The sequence below is a fragment of the Thalassophryne amazonica genome, chromosome 8 (genome assembly GCF_902500255.1).
Source record: "Thalassophryne amazonica chromosome 8, fThaAma1.1, whole genome shotgun sequence".
In the NCBI taxonomy this organism is placed as follows: domain Eukaryota; kingdom Metazoa; phylum Chordata; class Actinopteri; order Batrachoidiformes; family Batrachoididae; genus Thalassophryne; species Thalassophryne amazonica.
The window spans coordinates 36,890,610-36,915,332 of record NC_047110.1 but is presented as its reverse complement, the minus strand read 5'-3'; the positions used below and the strand labels follow the sequence as shown (position 1 = coordinate 36,915,332).

Here is a 24,723-nt window from a genome sequence, read left to right as displayed (position 1 = left end):
GATTCTCTTTGGGAGTGACGAGAATGGATAAGATTAAAAATGAACATAGAGGGACAGCTCAGGTGGGACAGTTTGGAGACAAAGTCAGAGGCGAGATTGAGATGGTTTGGACATGTGCAGAGGTGGGACCCAGGGTATATAGGGAGAAGGATGGTGAGGATGGAGCCACCAGGCAGGAGGAGAAGAGGGAGGCCAAAGACGAGGTTTATGGATGTGCTGAGGGAGGACATGCAGGTGGTTGGTGTGACAGAAGAAGACACAGAGGACAGGGTGAGATGGAAACAATTGATCTGCTGTGGCGACACCTAATGGGAACAGCCGAAAGACAAAGAAGAAGAGGACTGATTTCTAAAATGATTCCCTTGGCACTTTCAGTATTTGTTGTACTAAACTTGACAGAAGAGGTTATTTAATAACCACTCTGTGGTCTGTGTGTCAAAGAACTATATCACAAACCTCTTGCTTGTCAAAGTGTGGCACCTATCGCAAAGGGCTGCAACAACATGCAACCATCACGTAGCACTGGAAGTGTAACGATGCATCAAGAATGGTGATAATCATCATTATCAAGCCTGTATCAAATGTTTTTTAAATTTATTTATTTTTATTAAATTAGTAGTGTAATACCATGAAGTCAACTGCTGCAAGGATTTAATAATGATTTGTTGCAGCACCCCCCCTCCCCCCATCCAGATGCTCTAATTTTACCTCTGAATATTAAAAGGTTCTCCCCCACAAACCCACACACTGTTTCTCAATGGCCCACGACTGCTGCAAAATGAGAAAAAACATATATGTAAAGCGAAAATTGCTACAGTCTCTCTCTCTCTCACACACACACACACACACACACACACACACACACACACCTTTAACAAGGTGCTAAGAATTTTTGAAAATGCACTTTGTAGTGCAGCAAAAAATCATGCTCAGTAAGGTCATGGTGCACCATTTTTGCAAAGTTCATAGATTTCACAGTTTACTTTTGTATATTAAAATATTTCTGCAATTGTTTTTAATAAGAGTGAAATTTTTCTGTTCAAAGTTTTTTGTTTCTAAGAATCTCTTTTTTTACAGTTTTTGTGCCTTGTGATTGGAGGGATATATATGCGTTTAATTTAGATTTATTTATGGCAAAGCTTGTAATTAATTAATTATTTTTAATCACGTGACAGCGCACACACACACACACACACATATATATATATATATATATATATATATATATATATATATATATTACATACACACATACATATGGAGAATTATTCTTATTTTATAATTTATAAGATAAATCATTAACAGTGTGTTTATTATCTTTTACAAATGTGGTATAAAAGAGTTTCAAATGTTTCATTGCACTGCACGTTTACCTCACATATGATTGTCTGTTCAGTAGCGTAAAGGAGCCACTTGCTCACATTTTGCACTTGTTAAAATCACATTAACTAGCTTGTAGCTTCTGATCACTAAAGCAATGTTTGTGTTATCAATAAATAAATAATGTGGTGATTAAATTAACTTTGCTTCTTACTGCATGAAGTGGGAAATGTGATTTATAGTCCGGTATCACGTACATAAAGCTTTTTCCTCTCAAAGAGCCATTTTTGGACACGTGTGACATACTCTGATGCAACTTATACGACGGAAAGTATGGTCATTCTAATGGCCTATTTTGGCTTATGTGGACTTGGCCAACCTGATTTTCTCTGGGCCCACCTACATTGTGCTGTATGGCTACAACTTTAAGTGAAGGACATGTAACAGATCAGAATCACATGTACTAGAACAGAATTGGTGCTGGTCACTGAAGCGTTCATTTTTTTAATATGGTTGTGTCATAAAAACTTTAAAAAGTTACCTGATGTCCATGATGTTGAGATGGTCTCCAGTGGTATGTGAGGATGATGTTTGTCCTGGGCTCGGTGGTTTGAGTTCATTGGATTCCTGTTTCGTTACCAGTTCTTTTTCTCTGCACTCCTCTACTCTTGGTTCACCATCTCCATCACCAGGATTGTTGCCACTGTCTGGTTTGTAGGTGAAGATGATAGTTGCTTTCCGGTTGGGATCCTCAGTTTTGGCTTCAGTGAACCAATGTTGTTGTTGGATTGGGGGTGGTGGAAGTATGTGGATGACTGTTCCATCAATCCCAACCAGCTTGCCCTTGTCTTTCTCTTTCTCAGTCTTCTCTCGCTGCTCATCTTCATCTTTCCGCCGGCGAAAGAAGCTCTTGAAAGAGATCCAACGTTTGGGCTTAGAAGTCTCTGTTGAAATGCGTCTACTTTCTCCTCCATTTGGACTTGTTTCAGTGTCACTGGGTCGTATAGGAGAACTGCAAGCAGAGGTCCTGGTCCAGTTCCCAAAATGTCTTTGTAGGATGTTAGTTGCATGGTAAGGGGAAGAAGTTGATCTGGGTGGGGGGGAGGGGGCACTGTTCTCTGACCTGGGGCTGGCCAGAGGGACAGCAGCAGAGACACTCTGAGATTTAGGCAACAATTTTGATACAGTTTCTTTCTTGGGTTTAGAAAGACAACCATCAGTCGTAGAGAAAAGAGACTTTGGTCTGTTCAGGGTCTCCTTTGTGGCATCAGGTGGGAGGGCATACAGTTCCTCAGAACTGAATGCGTTTCCCTGTGCTGAAGGTGATTCTGGAGGAGACTGGGGTGGATGGATAGAGGCCACGATCTGTGAAAGCACAGTACTGGCCTCCTCTCGATGGCTCACTGATGTTATAAACTGTGTATCATCATTTTTACCGCAAGTAATGTCTGTACTTGTCTTGGTCATGGGGCTGCTTTTAGGAAGGTTTGTAGTGATTGTAACAATTAAGGGAGCGGTAGTTGATGTTGTGGGAGAGACAGTATTAGATATGGTTGTCATCATAGGGCTTGTCACAGTGTTACACTCTGTAGTGGCTTTAGATTGTGAACTTGATGCTTGTGAGGCTGCTTCAAGTGGAGAGTTTGTCTCTTCAAAAGAGGCCCCCTCCAGTGTGCCTTTACCAGAAATGGTTTTCTCTGTTGAGGAAGACTGAACACTCTCAGAGGATCCAATCTCCTCATAAGTATGGCTTGTCACCCTACCTCCTACCCCTTTTGGCTGTGGAAGCTCCCCATTGAGTCCCAAGAAGCTCTTGTACACGGCTAGGTTGTCATAAGCACTTGGATTAATAACAATAGGTACCTTGACAGCATTCTTAGAGCTGCGGGCATACGCGGGCTCATCTCGAATTATAATTGGAAAAGGAGGCATGCCTGCATTATTGAAGCTGTTAAACTTGATTTCTGATAAGTTTGGCAATTTCACAGGTACGGTCTGGGAGGAAGGGATGCCAGCAATGGGAGAAGTAGGAGCTGACTTGTAAGTACAGTGCTGAGGTGGGATACCAGGTCCAGCATTATTTCCCAGTCCCAGCTCAACTTTAGGTATCTTTTGCCGAGGGCTTGTGCTTGATGTCCACACTTCTTGGTAGCGTATGCTTCCTAGTTTCTTCCTCGAGGAACCTGGCAGTGCAATAGATGTGGGTGATGTTGGCATTAAAGAAGAAGATGGAGAAGCAGGGGAAGCTGGAGAAAGGGGTTGGCATGAAGGAGTGGTAGAAATTGATGTGGGGCTGCAAGGTATAAATGAATTTTTGGATTTTGGTGTGGAGTCAGAAAACTGTTCAGCTTTGTTGGCCATGGATGCTGATACATCCACTACAGTGTAAGGCTTACATATCAGTGATTTCTCCAGATTTACCACTCGATAAGGTTTAGCTTGCTCTTCTGTGGGACTAAAACTGATAGTGACTGGTTGACCTGGCAGAGCGTGGGGCATTGGCATACCATCTCTAACATCTTGATCTTCCAATCTGATGGCCAGTACAGCCTTCTGTGTTTCAGGTACCTTGGGTGAGCACAGTGCTCTGTGAACAGGCTCCTTCTTTGGAGAAATGCAGGGTGGTGTTGCCTTGGAAGCTATAGGAGAATTCAAGTTATTTGGGAGAGAAAAGGGGGCACTGCTCCCACTACTTATGGTTGTATGGGAGTCCTCTTGGAGTAATGATGATGATTCTGGAGAAGTGGTAGACTCTGTGTTTGTGAAAAAACCACTGCCTTGAATATCTTGAGCTCCATATGGAAGAAGAGCTCCACTGGAATTCATAGAGGGGTAACCATTCAAGATCTCATCATAGCTATCATCATAGTCCACAGCACATATTCGCTGCAGTGAGCGGTTGCGAAGCGGCACAGTATTCCACTTTTTACCTGCAGCAAACAACACAGGAGACAATGTGGCAGCACGGAAATTTGCAAATCGTGGCTGGCCTCGCATACGAATTTCCATGGCCAATAGCTCTTCATCACTTTCATCCCAGCTCTCATGTTCATCGTCATCATCCCTTTCACTCTCTGGCTCCTCCTCATCCTCATCATCTTCTTCACTGGAAAATTCTGGGTAGCAAAACCGCCCACCCTCTGTACTGATGATGGCAGTGCTGTCACTGAGGGACACCCGTTTCTGGAAAGTGCCTCCACCACCACCACCACCACTACCACTACCACCACCACCACTGCTACTTCCTATGGCTAAACAACTTGAAGCCGGCAGGCCTCTTTCCAAAGACCGTCGGTATGAATTACTAATTCGCCCCCAAAACAAATCCTTGGAGTCAGAAAGGGATGCAGGGCTAGGATCAGGACCCAACCCAGCTATCTCCTTTAGAACATCTGTGAGTCCACTGGTGTTATTATTTCCACTGGACTTCGTGGGCTAAATTGTCCATAACGTTCAATGTCTTCACTCCCTTCTTCTTCATTATTATTAGTGGGCCCTCCAGTCCTTTTGTGGTGTACTCCATTGCGATTCCAGACTGTGAATGCTGATATTTTACCTTGTTCAAGCCCATTTGGTGGCCGCTGTAGGTTGGCATCTGTATCCAATAGTGTTGAGGAGCAGGGCAACATCATAGTTGGCTTGACAGCAATTGTTGGCTTCTTGGCCACTGGTGGACGGAAATGTCCAGAGCGGCCAGACACAGTGCCAGCCTTCTGTGAGTTGTTGGTCAGGCCAACACTGGCCGTGGCCCCAAGATGAAGTGGATTGTGCTGTTGAGGTGGTGGAGGCCTCTGCTCAGACAGAGACTTACCTCCACCAGTCTGGGCTAGACAATGCATGCTCTTGGGCTTGAAGCAGTTCTTACACTCGCCTGGTTTCCACACATGCTCGGTGAAAGTGCTGCAGGCGGACATGTCTGCTGGTCCACTGACCCAGCCTGCTGGTTCAGTGGACAGGAAAACCCTCCATGAAGTTACAGGAAATACCTGTGCTTCAGCAATGACGGTCACAATTCAAGATTCAGATATGAAAGATCCTGGACCTGAAAAAGACACCAGACAAGAAAATAAGTAAAGACCAAAACTGTTCATTTAAGTGAAATTATCATTTTATCTAAACACAGTTTTGACCAATAACAAAGTAAATAAGGAAATAAATAAAAAAAATGGGGGGGGGGGGGGGGGGGGCACAAAGTTTGTAAAAGCAACAAAATACACAAAATGACAAGAGTGACAATGACACTGAAAAATGGAGCAGAGTGAGAGAAGACTGCTTTGATACACTGTCTCCATTAGGTGGCAAGCTTTCTCTGCATTGCATCAAATCTATCACGTGTGGCAATGATTCAAACATCCAGCAAAACTCAGAAAGCACATAATGTGCAGAAGTAAGGAGGATTACGACAGCTTGCTTGTGAATTGCTGTGCTGTGATGTTTTAGGGTATTTAAACAAGTCTTAGGTGCAACAAAGGTTTTGATAATGTCACTGACCAAAAACCTCATTGTCCTAAAAAAAAAAGTCTGTGAACCAAAGCAGCTTACATAGAAAATAGATGTAGAAATTTCTTCAGCTGAGTTCACATGTACTGAAGCCTAGAAAAGTACAAAAATGATTTGTGGCCCATGGCAGCCCAAACCTCTGTGTTGTCTGGTAGAAGAAAATCAGAGAGATGTGCCTCAGTCAGCTGCTTTCAAAGATCAACTAGCATTAAAAACAATGGAGGTTTTAAAAGGTGTCAGTGTAGTAATATTCACAAGTGTGTGTCACACCACCACTGAACTGAAAAAACAACAACATTCTACTCAAAACTACTGACGGCCAAACATTAATTAATTCTAAATAAATACATAAATGTATTAATCAATGTATAAATAAATTTACATTTATTTATAAATACATACACTATAAATAAATTTACATATATTTATAGTGTATGTATTTAGACATTTAGACCAGTGGTCTCCAAACTGTTCCAGAAAGGGCCGAGAGGGTGCAGGTTTTCTTTGCAGCCACTGACTTCAGCAGGTGATTTCACTGATTAACATCCCTTTGAACAGGTGGGATGAGTTCATCACTGAAATCACCTGCTGAAGTCAGTGGCTGCAAAGAAAACCTGCACCCTCTCGGCCCTTTCTGGAATAGTTTGGAGACCACTGATTTAGACATTTATTTTGTCTTAATTCATTTGGTCCTCTGAAAGATCAATGTTGGATGGGGTGGACGGTCCGTGTCATGTATTTCCCCCAGACCAAATGGGGCAACTAACAAAAAGAGGCATGTCTATACACCTCAAACTCATTACCCACAGCTCCCAGAGCCAATTAACAAAAAGAGGTGTATTTATATACTTCCTGGTCCTCACAAGTTACAGTTCCCAGCAAGCACTTTTTTGATGAAGACATCTAACTAGTAAGCCACATTCACATATATGTATTATTTAAAAGCTGTAATGCATATGCGTGTGGAAAAAAAACCAAAAAACAAACTGTCTAAACTGTCTACAGATGATATACCGTATTTTCCGGACTATAAGTCGCACTTTTTTACATGTTTTGGCCGGGGGTGCGACCTATACTCCGGTGCGACTTATAAATGAAAAATATACCGGTAGGATCTCAATTAATTTACTGTAACAAAACAATTTTACGTGACAGAGTCGATCTATGTTTTAAAATGGCCACCAGAAAAGGAAATGCAATGCATCATGGACACTGTAGTATGGCGGCCGTCCTATAAGTCACGCTGGTCGCGATAACCAATCAGAGAACAGAACGTTGGACGCGTATTCCTCACCTCACCCACAGTGTGTGAAGCTGACGAATACGGTGCTTGCTGTTATTCCGGCATGGCGAACAAAACAGCTTCAACCCTTGGATATCAGTGTGAGCAGAGTGTTTAAGTTGACGCTGAGAGCTGCGTGGGAGCACCGGGTGAGCGACGGCGGAGGATTAGTGTGTGCACTTGGAAGGAGCTGGCGTCGAAGATTGTGAATAGCGTTTGAAGCAGACGAACATGGTGTTTATTCCGGGACGGCTAACAAAACAGCTTCAACCCTTGGATATCAGTGTGAGCAGAGTTGACGATGAGAGCTGCATGGGAGCACTGAGCGACGGCGGAGGATTAGCGTCTGCACTTGGAAGGAGCTGGATCGACAACGCTGGGTGGTCATGAGCTGCGCAGGTAGGTGCTGCATGGTTCGGCTCGCAATGTGGTCCGCAAAATACAAACATATCTGTAGGTAAAATGCAGCTCACGAGAGGGCACTCAAGGCTTGTGTGACTGTTCCTGCGACTTCTGACTACCATAGAAAAATAAAAATTTCAACGTTACTGATAACAAGACAACGGAGAAGGCCCGAAAAAATGCCACCAAAAAGAAAATCATACTCTGCAGACTGTAAGTTACGACTGGTGAAATATGCATCTGAAAACGGTAGCCGTCACAATATTATCATCTGAACTTTTCATGTTAAGTTAACATATCTGTATGTCCATGGGACTTATAGTCCAGTGCAACTTATTTATGGTTTATTTTTCTTTATAATGATAAAGTGGCTGGTGCGACTTATACTCCGGTGCGACTTATTTATGGTTTATTTTTCTTTATAATGGATAAAGTGGCTGGTGCGACTTATACTCCGGTGCGACTTATAGTCCGGAAAATACGGTAAATGTAAACTCCAAATGTTGCTCTGGCTATACAAAGACAGGATGTGGACATATAGAGGTCTTTTGTGATTCCTTCTGTCATCTGGTCTTAAGGTGACGATGTGTTCCCTCTGTGACATATAGCTTATAATTTTGATTTTTTTTCTAAACCACAGATTTTCAAACTCAGAAGTAATTATGAATAAGTCATCCTGTTAAAAAAATGATTTTTTGACAAACATTTAACTGGTGTACGCATTTTGGCCGTGTGACATACATATATTTGAATAGAGCTAAATACGAGGTCTGTTAGAAAAGTATCGGACCTTTTTTTTTGCAAAAACCTGATGGATTTGAATCACATGTGCTTGCATGAGCAAACCTTGAACCTTCGTGCGCATGCATGAATGTTTTCACACCTGTCGATTGCGTCATTTGCTGGCAAGCAGCATTTGTGTGAGGTCGTGTGTAGTGCTCTCGTCGGATTTTCATTGCAAGGAAAAAGACAGAACGACTGGAGCAGCGCTACTGCATCACATTTTGCCAGAAACTGGGCGACAGCCAGGTGGAAATCATTTGGAAGATTCAGACGGCTTTCGGTGACGATCCTATGGGCATCACACAGATTAAGGAGCGGTACAACCAGTTTAAAGATGTCCACGCAACGGTGGAGAGCGAGCCACGCTCCGGTCGGCCATCAACATGTAGAAATGACCAGATCATTCCAAAGTGAACATTGTGGTGATGTGGGACCGTTGTGTGACTATCCGAGAAATTGCGGAAGAGGTGGACATCAGCACTTTTTCGGCACATTCCATTGTGACAGAAGATTTGGCCATGAAAAGAGTGGCGGTGAAATTCATGCTGCTGCTAACGGTGGAGTAAAAGCACCTTCGTGTTGAAGTCACACAGGACATGCTGTGACATGCCCACCTCTTCCACAATTTCTCGGATAGTCACACGACTGAAAAGTCACCATAAGCCGTCTGAATCTTCCGAATGGTTTCCATCTGGCTGTAGCCCAGTTTCTGGCAAAATTTGATGCAGTAGCGCTGCTCCAGTCGTTCCACCATTTTCCTTGCAATGAAAATCCGTCGAGAGCACTACACACGACCTCACACAAAGGCTGCTTGCCAGCAAATGACGCAATCGACAGGCGTGAAAAAATTGACGCATGCGCACGAAGGTTCAAGGTTGGCTCATGCAAGCACACGTGATTCAAATCCATCAGGTTTTTGAAAAAAAAAAAAAAAAGGTCAGATACTTTTCTAACACACCTGTACATAAAACGTATGACCACTTTCACAAATTGTTTCATTTTGGCATCAAATCTAGACATTGCATTTAAAATGGTCTGGCAATGCTAAATGCTTCCTGTATGGCTGCGAGACCTGAACCCCAACCAGTGAGTCACCGAAGCCATCAACTGGATGCCTTTGGTACCACTGAAATGTCTTTACACCACACAAATGGTTACTTAGACAGTCTCAGAAAAGGGGTGCTACCTGCACTGTGAAAGAATGGAAGCTACACTTTAACTTTTTGAAACGTGTTGCAGCATCCATCAAAATGAACATATATTTGCACAAAAACAATAAAATGTATCAGTTTGAACATTAAATATCAAGTCTTTGTAGTGTATTCAATTGAATATAGGTTGAAGAGGATTTGCAAATCATTGTATTCTGTTTTTTATTTACATTTTACACAACAACCCAACTTCATTGGAATTGGGGTTATTTAATCAACAGCTGCCTGCTTGTTTAAAAATCACTGGAGCCACACGCATATATAAGACAACCCGAGTTAAGGGAGAAATGCAGCTTTTAACAACATGGACCTCATTTCTGTCATAAAATATGGTAGTTTACTCACCAATATAACTTTGGCATCATTATTAGTCCATGGTTCAAACAACGTGTTCAGTTCAAATCTGAGGCAAACATTTTTCTTCTTCTACTAAGGAGGATTAGAACTTTTTGTGGTACACAGCACCAAGTACTGGACAGGAGGAACCTAGCAGTCAACATGACCCACTGATTTCAAAATGCAGCTCTTTTCAACAAGATGTGTGGTGCCGTGATATGTCAATCATCTGTGTCCAATTATTTCAGGGGAGTCCAGTGCAACCCTGGCCTCCACTCGAGCTCCACCCATGCCAGAAAGTGTTCAGCATTTGACATTTCCTGCTTAACTATGGACTCAAAATTTGGCACTTCCTGTTTGGACTCCTTGTACCATGAGCGAGCTTCGCGCAAGCTCGTATTAAGATAAAATCTCTCCTAATGAGTTGTGAAAATAATGTGGGCCCATTTTTTTAAATAAAATTGCAGGAATTAAACAATTTGATTCATGCCTTATAGTAGCAAGTGGGGACTGAGGCACTTGCTGCTGAAGCCAAAAACTGTCAGTGTCTTTTGTAGGTTTTGACACCACAAAAGCTTATAAATCTGTTTTTAACTTGACGTAATTAGTAACTGTGTAGTTATTAATTTGAGGAAATAAAAAACACGTGGACCAGGTTGCATGGTGCTTTCTATTTGCAGTTTCCCTGTTCTACTACTCGATGATGCGTGTACCCACATTTAGGTGCTGTGTGTATATATACACATTTCTCCACTTTGCGTATTACTGTTCATTCGCACGACTTAAAAGTCACATCAATACAACCACTTACTGTGGTTCCGTCTAGACAGTCATCCTCAAATAGCCAAAACATTTACATTATGTACATTATATAAATTTACATTTTCTAATCAAACATTTTTCTGACTTATCAATTTTTTTATGTTCACCATAACAGCATAAACCCTGTATGAAAGCCTCTGAGAATTAAGTAATACTGGCATTTAATTGATTGAACTGAATTGAGCTGGTGACTGATTTCAAATTGTTGCAGCATGTCAGTGATGATATTAAGTCCGCCTCTCAGCCAGTGTTCAATTAGATCAGTTTTGTTTTGCCTTCCTCTCTAGTGAGAGCTGAAATGATAAGTCTCCACAGACAAGCTAAAATGTAGGTGTAGCTTCACATTAACGCTGAGGCAAAAAGTAGTGCCATGCTGTTACTGACAATACCTCGCAACATCTAATCTGGGATAACAGTTATGCTTTGTAGACATCAGAAATCTTATTTACCGGATGATTATTTCCTAAACCGTGCACTGCACTATTTTAAATTCACACAGCTCCCAGCAGGGGGAAATTATTAACATAAGGTAATGCCAGACAGTGTAAAAGAGGGGTGCGGTGGGGGCGGTCACAGAGTGAATCAACTCTTCAAGCTTATGTAATGACTGTAGTCATCTTTCAACATTATGATTCTGTTTATGGTTAGGTTCTTTGCAATATGTGCAATACTCACAGCCATCAACCAAATAATGGAGTGCTATTTTTGTGGTTCTTTGATTATGTAACAAATGTTATGCAACACCACTGATATGAGATGAAATGTAATACAGTAGCCAGGTTTCAGCAGTGAAGCCTCAACAACACTAAATACTTTCACTGATGAAGTTTTGCATAAAAACGACAACCACTCTTCAATGGAAAAACACTCACTGCAAGAGTTTGCTGTACACAGAAGCTTGAAATTTTCCCAGAATACTGAGAGATCTGACTTGATTCAGTCATGTTTTGTCCATATCACCTTTCCTTTGTGCAAGCAGTATTCTTATGGTCAAGTGCTGAAAATATTGCTTTTCCTTTTCTTTACAATTTTCACACATCTGTCAAAACATCACCAAAGCAGTGGTTACCGATTTTTCTTAGATCACACACCCCTTTATACATCATGACAAAGTTAGCGCACCCCTCGCCGCTGTCGAAACCACCCATAACAGTAGTCAATGTTGTGCAAAACAGCAGGTGTGAAACACTGCCTTGTGCCACGGCCAGGATCAAAGGACCAAAAGAGGTGGTCTTGGTCAAGATCAAACAGAACCATGGTGTGTGTTTGCAGTGTGAAAACACTTTTTGGATAGTTCAGACTTTCAGACAAATTGCAAGATGATGGCAGGTTGTCATCACTCATTGAACAGTAGAAGAAGAAAAGAAACGGACAATAATTTAATTAATTGAGCTGATTAATTCTGACTGGTTCTGCTCTGCCCTCCATCTGTTGTCCTTGTCAAAGGTAAAACAACACCCATTTTGTGTGTTGCTGTAGCACGTAGCATTTGAAAAAAGAAGTGATTGATACACACACACACACACACACACACACATATTATATATATATATATATATATATATATATATATATATATATATATATATATATATATATATAGGTGTTAAGAGGGAGGTGTTGTCCAGTCATGGCCATTTGGGGTTTTGAGGCACCTCCTGATTTGATTATATTACAGTTATAATTCAGAGACCAGCAATTTTTTTTTTATAAAATCCATCTTTTCTTTTCTATACAGGATTTCTTTTTTCACTGTGTGACTACTTGTTACTTTTCAAATCAACATATTTGTAATGTAATTTGTAATTTCCCATACTTTCTTTTACAGCTCAGCCATATTTGCACGTGTGGCTCTCATTCATGGGTTTTATTCTAAAACCACGGGGAGCTGTTGCCCCATCTCACCTGTTAAAATCGCCTGTGTAAGTGTGCGTTCAGACCAACTCGTGTTTGGATTGTTACCATGACAGCAAAAAAAATTTAAATAAAAAATCTGTCTGCAGCTTATTTCTGCCTTCATGTTCACCTCATCGTGCTGTGTGCGCATTATTCTGACACATATAAAAAGTGCATTACTGTAGCCAGTGTTGTGCTGCAGTAATGCACTTTTTGTGTGTCAGAATAATTAGTATGTGTGCACGTGCTCCACCACAAAGCAATTTAGGTGATCAGCCATGATGCTAGACAAATAATATATTTGGATTCTTTTTGTAGCCTTTGCCTAGGAGCTTTTTGTTGTGTGACACCTTAGTAACAAGACACCATTTTACAGGCCATCAGTTGGGACTGAACTAGTTGATATTAGTTTGCACTGACAAGGGGCAGGATTGCTTTCTAATTACACATAGATTTCAGCTGGTGTCTTGGCTTTCCATGTCTTTGCACCTCCCTTTTTTCAGATGTTCAATACTTTTTTCCTATGACATTTCACATTATTACACATAACCTAATTTGTGGACATCTATGGTTTAATTTCTTTGTATGTGTTGATTACTTGGGTTGTTACTGATCTCTGGTGAAAAGCTCATGTCAACGGTACCTTTAGAAATAGATTTACTGAGAAAAATGGTGATGTGTTCAATGCTTATTTTACCCGCTGTATACAGCATGGAAGTTGCAGCTGTTCCAGTATTTATTAACACTCACAAGGCCAAGGACTGCTCAAATGACCAATCTACCTCTAAGGCCCACAGGAGAGTCAAATGACCCCAAGATCCCCTGTGGAGAGCTACTTCTGTTATGTAAACAAGGAAGTCTCAGAACACCTCAGGGGAGGGGCTTACTTGGCTAGCCACATTCTTGTGTTTGCTGTCTGTGTGCCTGCTTAGCTGAAAGCCCCTTTCACACCGGGGCAGCTCCCAGTTGCTCCCTGTGGCGTCATGACGACGCAGGAATTTCTGCGTCAGGTGCGCGCAGCAGGGGGCAGAGAGGAGGTGAGAACGCAGCCTGCAGGTTCTCTGCACAGAGAAGTCAGAGTGCACAGTTTGGCTGCAGAAAGACTGTGCACTCAGACTTCTCTTCTGCTTGTTGTGCTGAGCTGCAGGGCTGTGCTCTGAGTTCTGTTATGCCACCGCGTAGAACAGGGGTGGGCAATCATGTGCCATGAAGGGCCGAGACACTGCAGGTTTTCCTTGCAACCAATCGCCTCAACAGGTGATTTCATTAAAGATCAAATGTCTCAGCGGATGATTTCATTGCCGATCAGGTGTTTATGTTCAGGGGAGAAGCTCATCAGCAACCCATATGCCGAGGTAATTGGTTGCAAGGAAAACCTGCAGTGTCTCAGCCCTCGTTGCCCACCCCTGGCGTAGAAAGTCACATGACCAAATTAAGTGGACTTAGCACACAATCCGGTCCACTCTGAGTGTCTGTTTGAATGCGTGTTGAAAGTGTGGAATTCAACCTGCACACCACTCTTTATATTTTGTTAATAAGACAAGTATAACTTGAATTATGATTAATAATTTAATTAAGAATTTTTGCCTGGATAATATTTTCATATTTGCTATGTGTTCTGCAGACACCCGCAGCAAAAAATGACTAATTTCCTCATTCTGCTGGAGGAGCGAGAGGGCTGGAATGAAATACAACTACGAGGGCTGTCAATAAAGTAACGGTCCTTTTTATTTTTTTCAAAAACTATATGGATTTCATTCATATGTTTTTACGTCAGACATGCTTGAACCCTCGTGCGCATGCGTGAGTTTTTCCATGCCTGTCGGTGACGTCATTCGCCTGTGAGCACTCCTTGTGGGAGGAGTCGTCCAGCCCCTCGTCGGAATTCCTTTGTCTGAGAAGTTGCTGAGAGACTGGCGCGTTGTTTGATCAAAATTTTTTCTAAACCTGTGAGACACATCGAAGTGGACACGGTTCGAAAAATTAAGCTGGTTTTCAGTGAAAATTTTAACAGCTGATGAGAGATTTTGAGGTGATTCTGTCGCTTTAAGGACTTTTCACGGTGTGAGACGTCGTGCAGCGCTCTCAGGCGGCGTCATCAGCCTGTTCAAGCTGAAAACCTCCACATTTCAGGCTCTATTGATCCAGGACGTCGTGAGAGAACAGAGAAGTTTCAGAAGAAGTCGGTTTCAGCATTTTATCCAGATATTCCACTGTTAAAGGAGATTTTTTTAATGAAAGACGTGCGGACGGATCCGCGCGTCGGGACGCAGCCGACGCGGTGCGGCGGCACAGGAAAAACACCTCCGTGTTGATAACCATTTGTAAAATCCAGGCGGCTTTTGATGGCTTTCAGTGGAGTGAGTATATGAGAAATTGTTTAACAGGCAGGACATGTTCCAACTTGTCCTTAAGGCTTTCAACAGAGGTGTTTTTCCTGTGGCGGAGCGTCGCGGCGGCTGCGTCCCGACGCGCGGACCCGTCCGCACGTCTTTCATTAAAAAAATCTCCTTTAACAGTGGAATATCCGGATAAAATGCTGAAACTGACTTCTTCTGAAACTTCTCTGTTCTCTCACGACGTCCTGGATCAATAGAGCCTGAAATGTGGAGGTTTTCAGCTTGAACAGGCTGATGACGCCGCCTGAGAGCGCTGCGCGACGTCTCGCACCGTGAAAAGTCCTTAAAGCGACAGAATCACCTCAAAATCTCTCATCAGCCGTTAAAATTTTCACTGAAAACCAGCTTAATTTTTCGAACCGTGTCCACTTCGATGTGTCTCACAGGTTTAGAAAAAATTTTGATCAAACAACGCGCCAGTCTCTCAGCAACTTCTCAGACAAAGGAATTCCGACGAGGGGCTGGATGACTCCTCCCACAAGGAGTGCTCACAGGCGAATGACGTCACCGACAGGCGTGGAAAAACTCACGCATGCGCACGAGGGTTCAAGCATGTCTGACGTAAAAACATATGAATGAAATCCATATAGTTTTTGAAAAAAATAAAAAGGACCGTAACTTTATTGACAGCCCTCGTACTTCATCTACAGCAGGAGAAAGGGGTGTTTACCATGGGTAGAAAACACAGGAACTAACCAATCAAAATCACAAATCCCACGTGGGTTTGATGACAACCCACACACCCCACATGGTTGTGTGTACACGTGTGTGTTTGTGTGCGCGTTTTGTGAACGGGACTTTTCTTCCGTCTCTCTATGTCTGCAGCAGCAAACAAGTAAAAAAAAAAAAAAAAAATTTTTCTTTATCACTGGTGTAAAATATATTACCTAATAAGCAATGATCCCCAATCCACATTGCTGAGCGAAGGGAAATTGTGGTTTCATGTGGAGCAAAAAATAGAAAGCAATCAGTTCTGAAAGTTGTGTGATATTTGCCATACTTGGAGTGTGTTTTTAGTGTGTGGTGGAGTGTTTTAGCATGTGTGGTGTAGTTATTTCATTTATTTAGTGCACTAAAATAATCAGGCGTCTTGGAACAGCACGTCAAGTCTCTCTTTTGTTGAACTGCATGAAGACGATCGAAGCGCGGAGCGTGTTATCAGAGTCTGAACCAGGATCATGATCAGTCTGATGATGAAGTGGATGTTATTGTTCTGGACGAACATGAGAGCAAGTGGATTCACAGATCTGTGCGCACAGATGAGCACAGTGGATCGGACCACGCACTTTTTGTTCCACCTCCTCCAGGACTCATGCGCTACAGAGCTCTGCCTTATCGCTGAGTCCTGGAACACAGCAGGGTAGAGACACACTGCCCCAGTAGTCAGCAGGCTCCAGGCGCAGAGAACACAGAAATTCAGGTAGAGACCTCCCCCCCCAAGTCCAAAACACCTTTTTCTATTGTTTGTACCAATTGCATGTACCAACACCAATAAAAATGTGACAAAAACAAGGAATTAGGGAAAAATACACATGGATATTGAGGTGGAATATCTGTACAAATTTTGGGAGCTTCTGATGTGCAATGAACAGGAATTGTTTTTCTAAGCGACACAACAATAATTTGTGTGGAATCTTATTGCATTTAAACAGCCACAAAAAATGCCCGAAGCATTTCACTCACTCACTCACTCACTCATCTTCACCCGCTTTCCAGGTTCGGGTCATGGGGCAACAGCTCCAGCAGGGGACCCCAGACTTCCCTTTCCCGTGCCACATTGACCAGCTCTGACTGGTGGATCCCAAGGTGTTCCCAGGCCAGTGTGGAGCTATAATCTCTCCACCTAGTCCTGGGTCTTCCCCAGGTTCTCCTCCCAGATGGACGTGCCTGGAACACCTCCCTAGTGAGGCGCCCAGGTTGTTGTATATAACTTTATTCATGCTACATTTTTTACATTAATTTTTGGAATTTACAATTTATATTTGCATTCTAAGTTCTAAAAATGGTTCGTTAAAGTTCTGGTTGTCATAGTACAAAAAGCTAATGTTTTTCTGATTCGAATTTTAGGTTTTGGAGTGAATTTAGTGTCACTGTTTTAATGCAGTATGTCAGAATGAAAGAAACGTTGTAAAGTCACATAGGTGAGGTTGTGCTGAAAAAAAAATGACACAAAACAAGGCCAGGTAAACAGTTTTTTAAGGTAAATTATGAAGGTAAAACCAAAAGTATATATATATATATATATATATATATACGAGGTCTATTAGAAAAGTATCCGACCTTATTATTTTTTTCAAAAACCATATGGATTTGAATCACGTGATTACATCAGACATGCTTGAACCCTCGTGGGCATGCGAGAGTTTTTTCACGCCTGTCGGTTACGTCATTCACCTGTGGGCAGTCTTTGAGTGAGGAGTCGTCCACCCGCTCCGTCGATTTTTTTCATTGTTTAGGAATGGCTCAGAGACTGTTGCTTTGTTTGATAAAATTTTTTTCAAAACTGTAAGGCACAACTGAGTGGACACCATTCAATAAATTCAGCTGGTTTTCGGTAAAAATTTTAACGGCTGATGAGAGATTTTGGTCTGGTAGTGTCGCTTTAAGGACGGTCCACGGCGCCTGACGGCGATCTGCGCTTCGAGGCGGCAGCGTCTCACCGTTTCAAGTTGAAAACTTCCACATTTCAGGCTCTGTTGACGCAGTAAGTCGTCAGAGAACAGAGAACTTTCAGAAGAAGTCGGCATGAGGAGTTTATTCGGACATTCCATTGTTAACGGTCATTTTGTAATGAAAGAACGTGCGGGCAGAGTCGCGTGTCAGGCTGGACCCGACCGCGGGGGGTCGCGGCAGGAAAAACACCTCCGTTGGAAATCTTAACGGGCAAGTTGGAACATGCCCAAGCTGTTAAACAATTTCTCAGTTACTCACTTGTTGAAAGCCATTAAAAGCCGCCTGAATTCTACAAATGGTTTTCAACACGGAGGTGTTTTTCCTGTCGCGGCGCACACAGATTTGCCGAGTCGTCACGGAAACGACTCGGCGAATTTGCGCGTACGTCTTTCATTAAAAAATGTCCTTAAACAGTGGAATGTCCGCATAAATTCCTCATGCCGGCCTCTTCTGAATCTTCTCTGTTCTCTCACGATGTCCTGGGTGAATTAAGCCTTAAATTAGGATGTTTTCAGCTCGAAACAGGCCGACGACAGCGCCTGGAAGCGCTTCAGGACGTCCCGCTCCGTGGGAAGTCCTTACACCGACAGAAACACCCCATAATCTCTCATCAGCCGTTAAACTTTTCACAGAAAACCAGCTTAATTTCTCGAATAGTGTCCACTCGGATATTCCTCACAGGTCCAGAAAAAATTTTGATAAAGCAACGCGCGCCGTCTCGAGCAGCGTGTGAAACAAAGGAATTCAGCCGAGAGGGCGGGACCACATCTCACTCAAGGCCTGCCCACAGGGAAATGACGTCACCGACACGCGTGAAAAAACTCACGCATGCGCACGAGGGTTCAAGCATGATTGGTGTAATCGCATGTCATTCAAATCCATATAGTTAAAAAAAAAAATAAAAGGGTCGGTTTATTATCTAAGAGACCTTGTGTATATATATATATATATATATATATATATATCATCTGAGACCATTGAAGCTTACCGCTTAGGGATGAGGCACAACTGTTTTTCCACAAATCTGCCCACCACCTACATTTTTAGACAAGTGCGCTCATGGGTACACAGATAAGTCCATGTATTTCTGTATTTAAAGAATGTGGGCACCAAATGTAAACACCACAACTGCATCAGGTGGAAACTAGGAATAACACTTGTGTACTGCTTTGAGGTACTTTGCGTTGGGTGTAAGATAGAGACAGAATTCAGAAAGACCATTTCAGACAGAATGTTAATATTCTACCACACACCACAGAGAAAGAGTTTTCCCCTGGGAAAAGTCATCATGATGAGGACAAGGGCTTATTTCCCACCCAGAGCACATTCTTGGAGAGCAAGTGCAAGCTGGCAGAGACAAGCACGTAAGTGGTGAATAACTGAGGCTGAAAGCTGAAGCTACGTATGAAGAAATAGGAGAATATTTCTGCCGTTTTATAGTGTAGACCTTAAATGATAAGATAGAATGAGAAAAAAAGTAAAAAATATATGAAACAGGAAGCGAACTACAGAGCCTGAAGTGCATAGGTCTCGCTGGCGTTATAACAGAGTAATGGCCTGTTACACTGCTGCTTGAAAAAAATTACACTGCAATTGGGCCGTTACGTTGTTTTTGAGGGTGTGTAGCGGGAAAATGATCATTTCTCTACGTTGATTATGGACCCCACAATTCATTCATCAACTTTCATCACAGCCACTGAAATATGTCAATCATGACTCACCTTTCTGCTGATTATTGTCATTAACTGAGACTTTTGTCTATAGTTGCAGGCAAGAAATGAGAATAGCCCACAATTTCACACCAGACAGCTTTTATTCGTTTCTCATTAACATGCCTTTTTTTGTGGGTAGCCAACAATGGTTCTCCAACTTTACTTAACTAACAACAGTAACGTGATCGTGACCACAACCTGTCTGATAACTCCTCACCAATGAAACTGCATGGTACTGGTAGCTCATTTTAAAAGTGAAAACTCTAAATTTCTGTTGCAATTTACTAACTCACCGACCATGTGAAGAAGGTGATGCCTGTGCATCAAGACATAATGCTGAACCTGGTGAAACCGGCCTGAACCATTGATGTAATTCCTATTTCAACTGCAGGTATTTTGAAAGTTTCATATATGATAATGTTTTAATTTTATTTTAATTTATTTTATTTTTTATTTTAATTTAATTTATATATTATACCTGGTGTTCATATACTACTGACTTGAAGAAATTCAGATTGTAGACAACATGATTATTATCTTAAAGCAAAACTTATTAAATGCATTTACTTGTAGTGCCTCGATACACACGCACTGTGATGAGACTGTTAGCCCAAGGCTGAGGTTTCAAGTAATTTATATTTTTAGACTGTGAAATGGGCTTTTCCCCAATGAAGACCCCCCCTCCAAAACAGACTGAAAGAGGAAACCCTGGGCAACCTCCTTATAATTTATATTGAAGGAGATGAGGCAGAAACATTCAGCTTTGAGACAACTTGAAACAACTGGGCCAAGATGAATAAAAGACGAATTGACATTACTGCCTTAATCAAATCTGTGATACAAATGTACCATATAACTGTTTTACCATGTAACTGTTTTAGTTTCAATAAATGTTGTCATGAGCTCATGATTTGGGTGTTATTGTGAGCTTAAGTACCTGATTGTCCAATATTTTAGAAACATGGTACGTAAGTAAGTCCCTTCAGCTGCTCCCTTGTTTTGCGCTTGGGGTCACCACAGCAAATCCGAGGTGGATCTGCATGTTGAATTGGCACAGGTTTTATGACAGATGCCCTTCCTGACACAACTCCACATTACATAGAGAAATATGGCAGGGGTGGGGTTTGAACCGGGAACCTTACGCACTGAAACCAAGTGCACTAACTACAACCCCAGTTCCAATGAAGTTGGGACATTTTGTAAAATGGTAATAAAAACAGAATATAATGATTTGAAAATCCTCTTCAATCTATATTCAATTGAATACACCACAAAGACAATATATTTAAAGTTCAAACTGATAAACTTTATTGTCTTTGTGCAAATATTTGCTCATTTTGAAATGGATGCCTGCAACACATTTCAAAAAAGTTGGGATGGGGCAACAAACGACTGGGAAAGTTGATGAATGTTCAAAGGTGAGTGTCATGATTGGGTATAAAAAGAGCATCCCCAAAAGGCTCAGCCGTTTACACGCAAAGGTGGGGCAAGGATCACCACTTTGTGAAAAACTGTGTGAAAAAAAATAGTCCAACAGTTTAAGAACAATGTTTCTCAACGTTCAATTGCAAGGAATTTAGGGATTCCATCATCTACAGTCCATAATATAATCAGAAGATTCAGAGAATATGGAGAACTTTCTACGTAAGCGGCAAGGACGAAAACAAACACTGAATGCCCGTGACATTCGGTCCCTCAGGCGGCACTGCATTACAAAACCGACATCATTGTGTAAAGGATCTTACCGCGTGGGCTCAGGAACACTTCAGAAAACCATTGTCAGTTAACACAGTTCGTCGCTACATCTACAAGTGCAAGTTAAAACTCCACCATGCAAAGCAAAAGCCATACATCAACAACATCCAGAAACACCGCCACCTTCTCTGGGACCGAACTCATTTGAAATAGACAGATGCAAAGTGGAAAGGTGTGCTGTGGTCTGATGAGTCCACATTTCAAATTGTTTTTGGAAATCATGGACGTCATGTCCTCTGGACAAAAGAGGAAAAAGACCATCCAGATTGTTACCAGCACAAAGTTCAAAAGCCAGCATCTTGTTGTGAAAGTGTAGGAACACGGACCCAAAACAGGGGCGCAAATGAACGGACAATGTAGGAAGTCAAATAATAACACTTTACTGTTGTGAAGAAGCACAACCAACACGGCGAATTACAATTATAGATAAGTAGTCAATTCACAAAAAATGTGTCATGTGGGCAGGCTCGAAGATAAGAGACGTCCGTCCAAAGCAGAACCGGAGCCACACGATTTCCTCCGCCACCGAACCCCGGGAATACTGGAGCCGCCAAGTCCCGAACACCCAGGTGGCCACTGCCTCCGCTTGTCGGATCTGGTACTGCTGGCGAGGAACAAAAACAGTTAGATGTGGGTGCGTGTGCACCCAGCAACACGTATGGTGGGAAAACCACCTCCACCTCTCGTCGAAAAAAGAAACAGATTATCTGCTGTCCAAACACACACAAGCAACAGATATTCCTGTCATAAACACAGTCAGCTGAGAATGTTACCTCCTTGGTAGAGCGATATCTTGGCAAAGAAGTGGAGATGACGTATTGCAGATATACCGCTGCGGATCAGATGATTGGTAACAGCTGTCGTAGGTGACAGCTGTCACCCCGGCTGCTCCTGTGAGGTGGCAGCGCCCTCTGGTGCCTGGAGCCCGCACTCCAGGCAGGGTGCCCTCTGGTGGTGGTGGGCCAGCAGTACCTCCTCTTCAGCGGCCCACACAACACATCTGTGATGGTATGGGGGTGCATTAGTGCCCATGGCATGGGCAACTTACACATCTGTGATGGCACCATCAATGCTGAAAGGTACATCAAGGTTTTGGAGCAACACATTCTGCCACCCAAGCAACGTCTTTTTCAGGGACGTCCCTACTTATTTCAGCAAGACAATGCCAAGCCACATTCTGCTCGTGTTACAACAGCATGGCTTCATATTAAAAGAATGTGGGTACTAGACTGGCCTGCTTGCAAATGTGTGGCGCATTATGAAGCGTAAAATATGACAACGGAGACCCCGGACTGTTGAACAACTGAAGTCGAACATTAAGCAAGAATGGGAAAGAATACCACCTACAAAGCTTCAACAATTAGTGTCCTCAGTTCCCAAATGCTTATTGAGTGTTGTTAGAAGGAAAGGTGATGTAACACAGTGGTAATCATACCACCGTCCCAGCTTTTTTGTAATGTGTTGCAGGCATCCATCAAAATGAGCAAATATTTGTACAAAAACAATAAAGTTTATCAGTTTGAACATTAAATATCTTGTGGTGTATTCAATTTTCAAATCATTGTATTCTGTTTTTATTTACATTTTACACAACGCCCCAACTTCACTGGAATTGGGGTTGTACTTGGCCACCACCCCTGGTTTGGAAGCATGGTACACGAATAGTAAAAATATCATGGTCTAATTAAGTTAATTCCAGAGCTATTTGATATTTAGATTGACAAAGAAAGCCCTTTATAAACCAGAAGGCAAAAGCTTAAGCACTCTAAAACATGCAGCTGCGTTTAGTTATTTCCACTTGCTCCCTCTCTTTGACATAAAGAGCTCTTACAAGTTTTGGATGTTGAACTCAACTTTACAAGTTGAGATGAGTTGTAAAGTTGAGTTCAACATCCAAAACTTGTAAGAACTCTTTATGTTAAAGAGAGGTAGCAAATGGACATAACTAAACACAGCTGCAATGTTTTAGAGTGAGGGGGCTTTGGCCCCCCTGGGCCCCACTCCAGACCGCTGACTAGGTGGCTTCTGAACCCTCAGCTTTTTAATGTGTTTTTTTTTTTCATCTCATTACTCTGCTTAAAAAAAAATCCTGAAATGGAACAGATGGAGATGACATTGTGGTCAGTTACTTGTTCAGACAAATGTAAACCAATGTCTGCCACCATAGGTTAGAATCTACCCACACTTATTCTTTCAGAGTTACATCAATAACTGTAAACTATTTTTTTCTGTGAAGGGAACAATACTTCACAGACAATATAAACCCACAAAATCAGATTACTTTATATCTCAAGCAGAATAATGGAGAACCACTGAATGAAAAAAGAGACTTTTAGCTCACACTAGTGAGGTGCTGAGATGAACACAGAAGCTTTCAAAAGTTTGTCAAACTTTTAGTCAAGCTCTCCTTGCTGATTTCTGACTGGATCAGATATGTGTGTAATTTGTGGTAAAAGTAGCATTGCAGAATGTAGTGATCAATGGGTAAAATTTTTAATATTTTCAAAAACAAATGTGTCATGACAAAAGCCACAAAAGTGAATATTCTGATGTTATCTGTGCATGTAGAAGGAACATGCATTTTTTTATGTTGCAGATGGCGTTGGTGCCTAATTCATTAGTTGTGCAGCAGATACCAGAATATTTACAGAGGAATCCTTCAGATGATGATACAAGCACCAAATTTGGCAAAAGTACACCTTAGATATTAGTCTTTTGAAAAAACCAATGGGCCATTTGAATTTTCAATAGGTGGCCACACAGGGGTCAATTGAAGAATTACATAGTGGTCAAAATATAAAAATGCTCCAGTCATATTGAAAATTATACCACATTATTTGTCTGATTTCAAATATTCCAAAAAGGTTATGTAAAGATTCCAAAAAGGTTAGTTATATAATAGTTTGGACTATCTATGACTGAATTCTATAGAGTTATGGGGTAAAAACAACCAGAATGGTGACAAAGTTGTTTCAGTTTGTACAGGGGTCAAAAGTTAAGAGTTGCTCCAATTTTGTTCAAAGGTGATGCAAATTATTGGTTGAGTTAATAGGGTTTCAAAAAGGAATAGTTTGCACCATGTATCATGCTTAGTTATCACGTTACGGGGTAACATATGTCACATGTCATAGAATTCAATGGACATCAACATTATTTGACCTTTACTTTAGAGACCAAGCATTCAACACAGTCAAAACTATTCCATTTATTAATCCAAGTAGCTCAATCAACAATTTGCACCATTTTTTACTAAAACTGGAACAACTTTAACTTTTGACCCCTGTACAAACTGAAATTGACCTTTGTCACCATTTTTAAGGTTTTTACCACATAACTCCATAACATTCAGTCATAGATAGTCCAACTTATACCTTTTTGGAATCTTTATGATCAGACAAATAATGTGGTATAGTTTTCAATATGACTGGAGCATTTTTATATTTTAACCCCTGTGTAATTCTTCAATTGACCCCTACGTGGCCGTCTATTGAAAATTCAAGTGGCCCATCTTTTTTTTTTTTTCAAAAGAGCAATGTCTAAGGAGAATTTGTGCTGGATCTGGTGCTTGTATCACCATGTAAAGTATTGTTTCAGTTATTTGCTGCACTATAGCGCATCTTGAAAAAAAAACA

General features: G+C 41.7%; 1 protein-coding gene across 1 annotated transcript in view; it reads right to left on the bottom strand.

Moving 5' to 3' along the window:
- The window catches only part of peak1 (pseudopodium-enriched atypical kinase 1), a 321,752-nt gene that overhangs the window by 83,417 nt on the left and 213,612 nt on the right, over positions 1-24,723 (bottom strand). The window contains 2 exon segments of the mRNA XM_034175994.1: positions 1,862-4,742; positions 4,745-5,362. Coding sequence (XP_034031885.1) covers positions 1,862-4,742; positions 4,745-5,234 — 3,371 coding nt within the window. The 5' untranslated portion in view covers positions 5,235-5,362.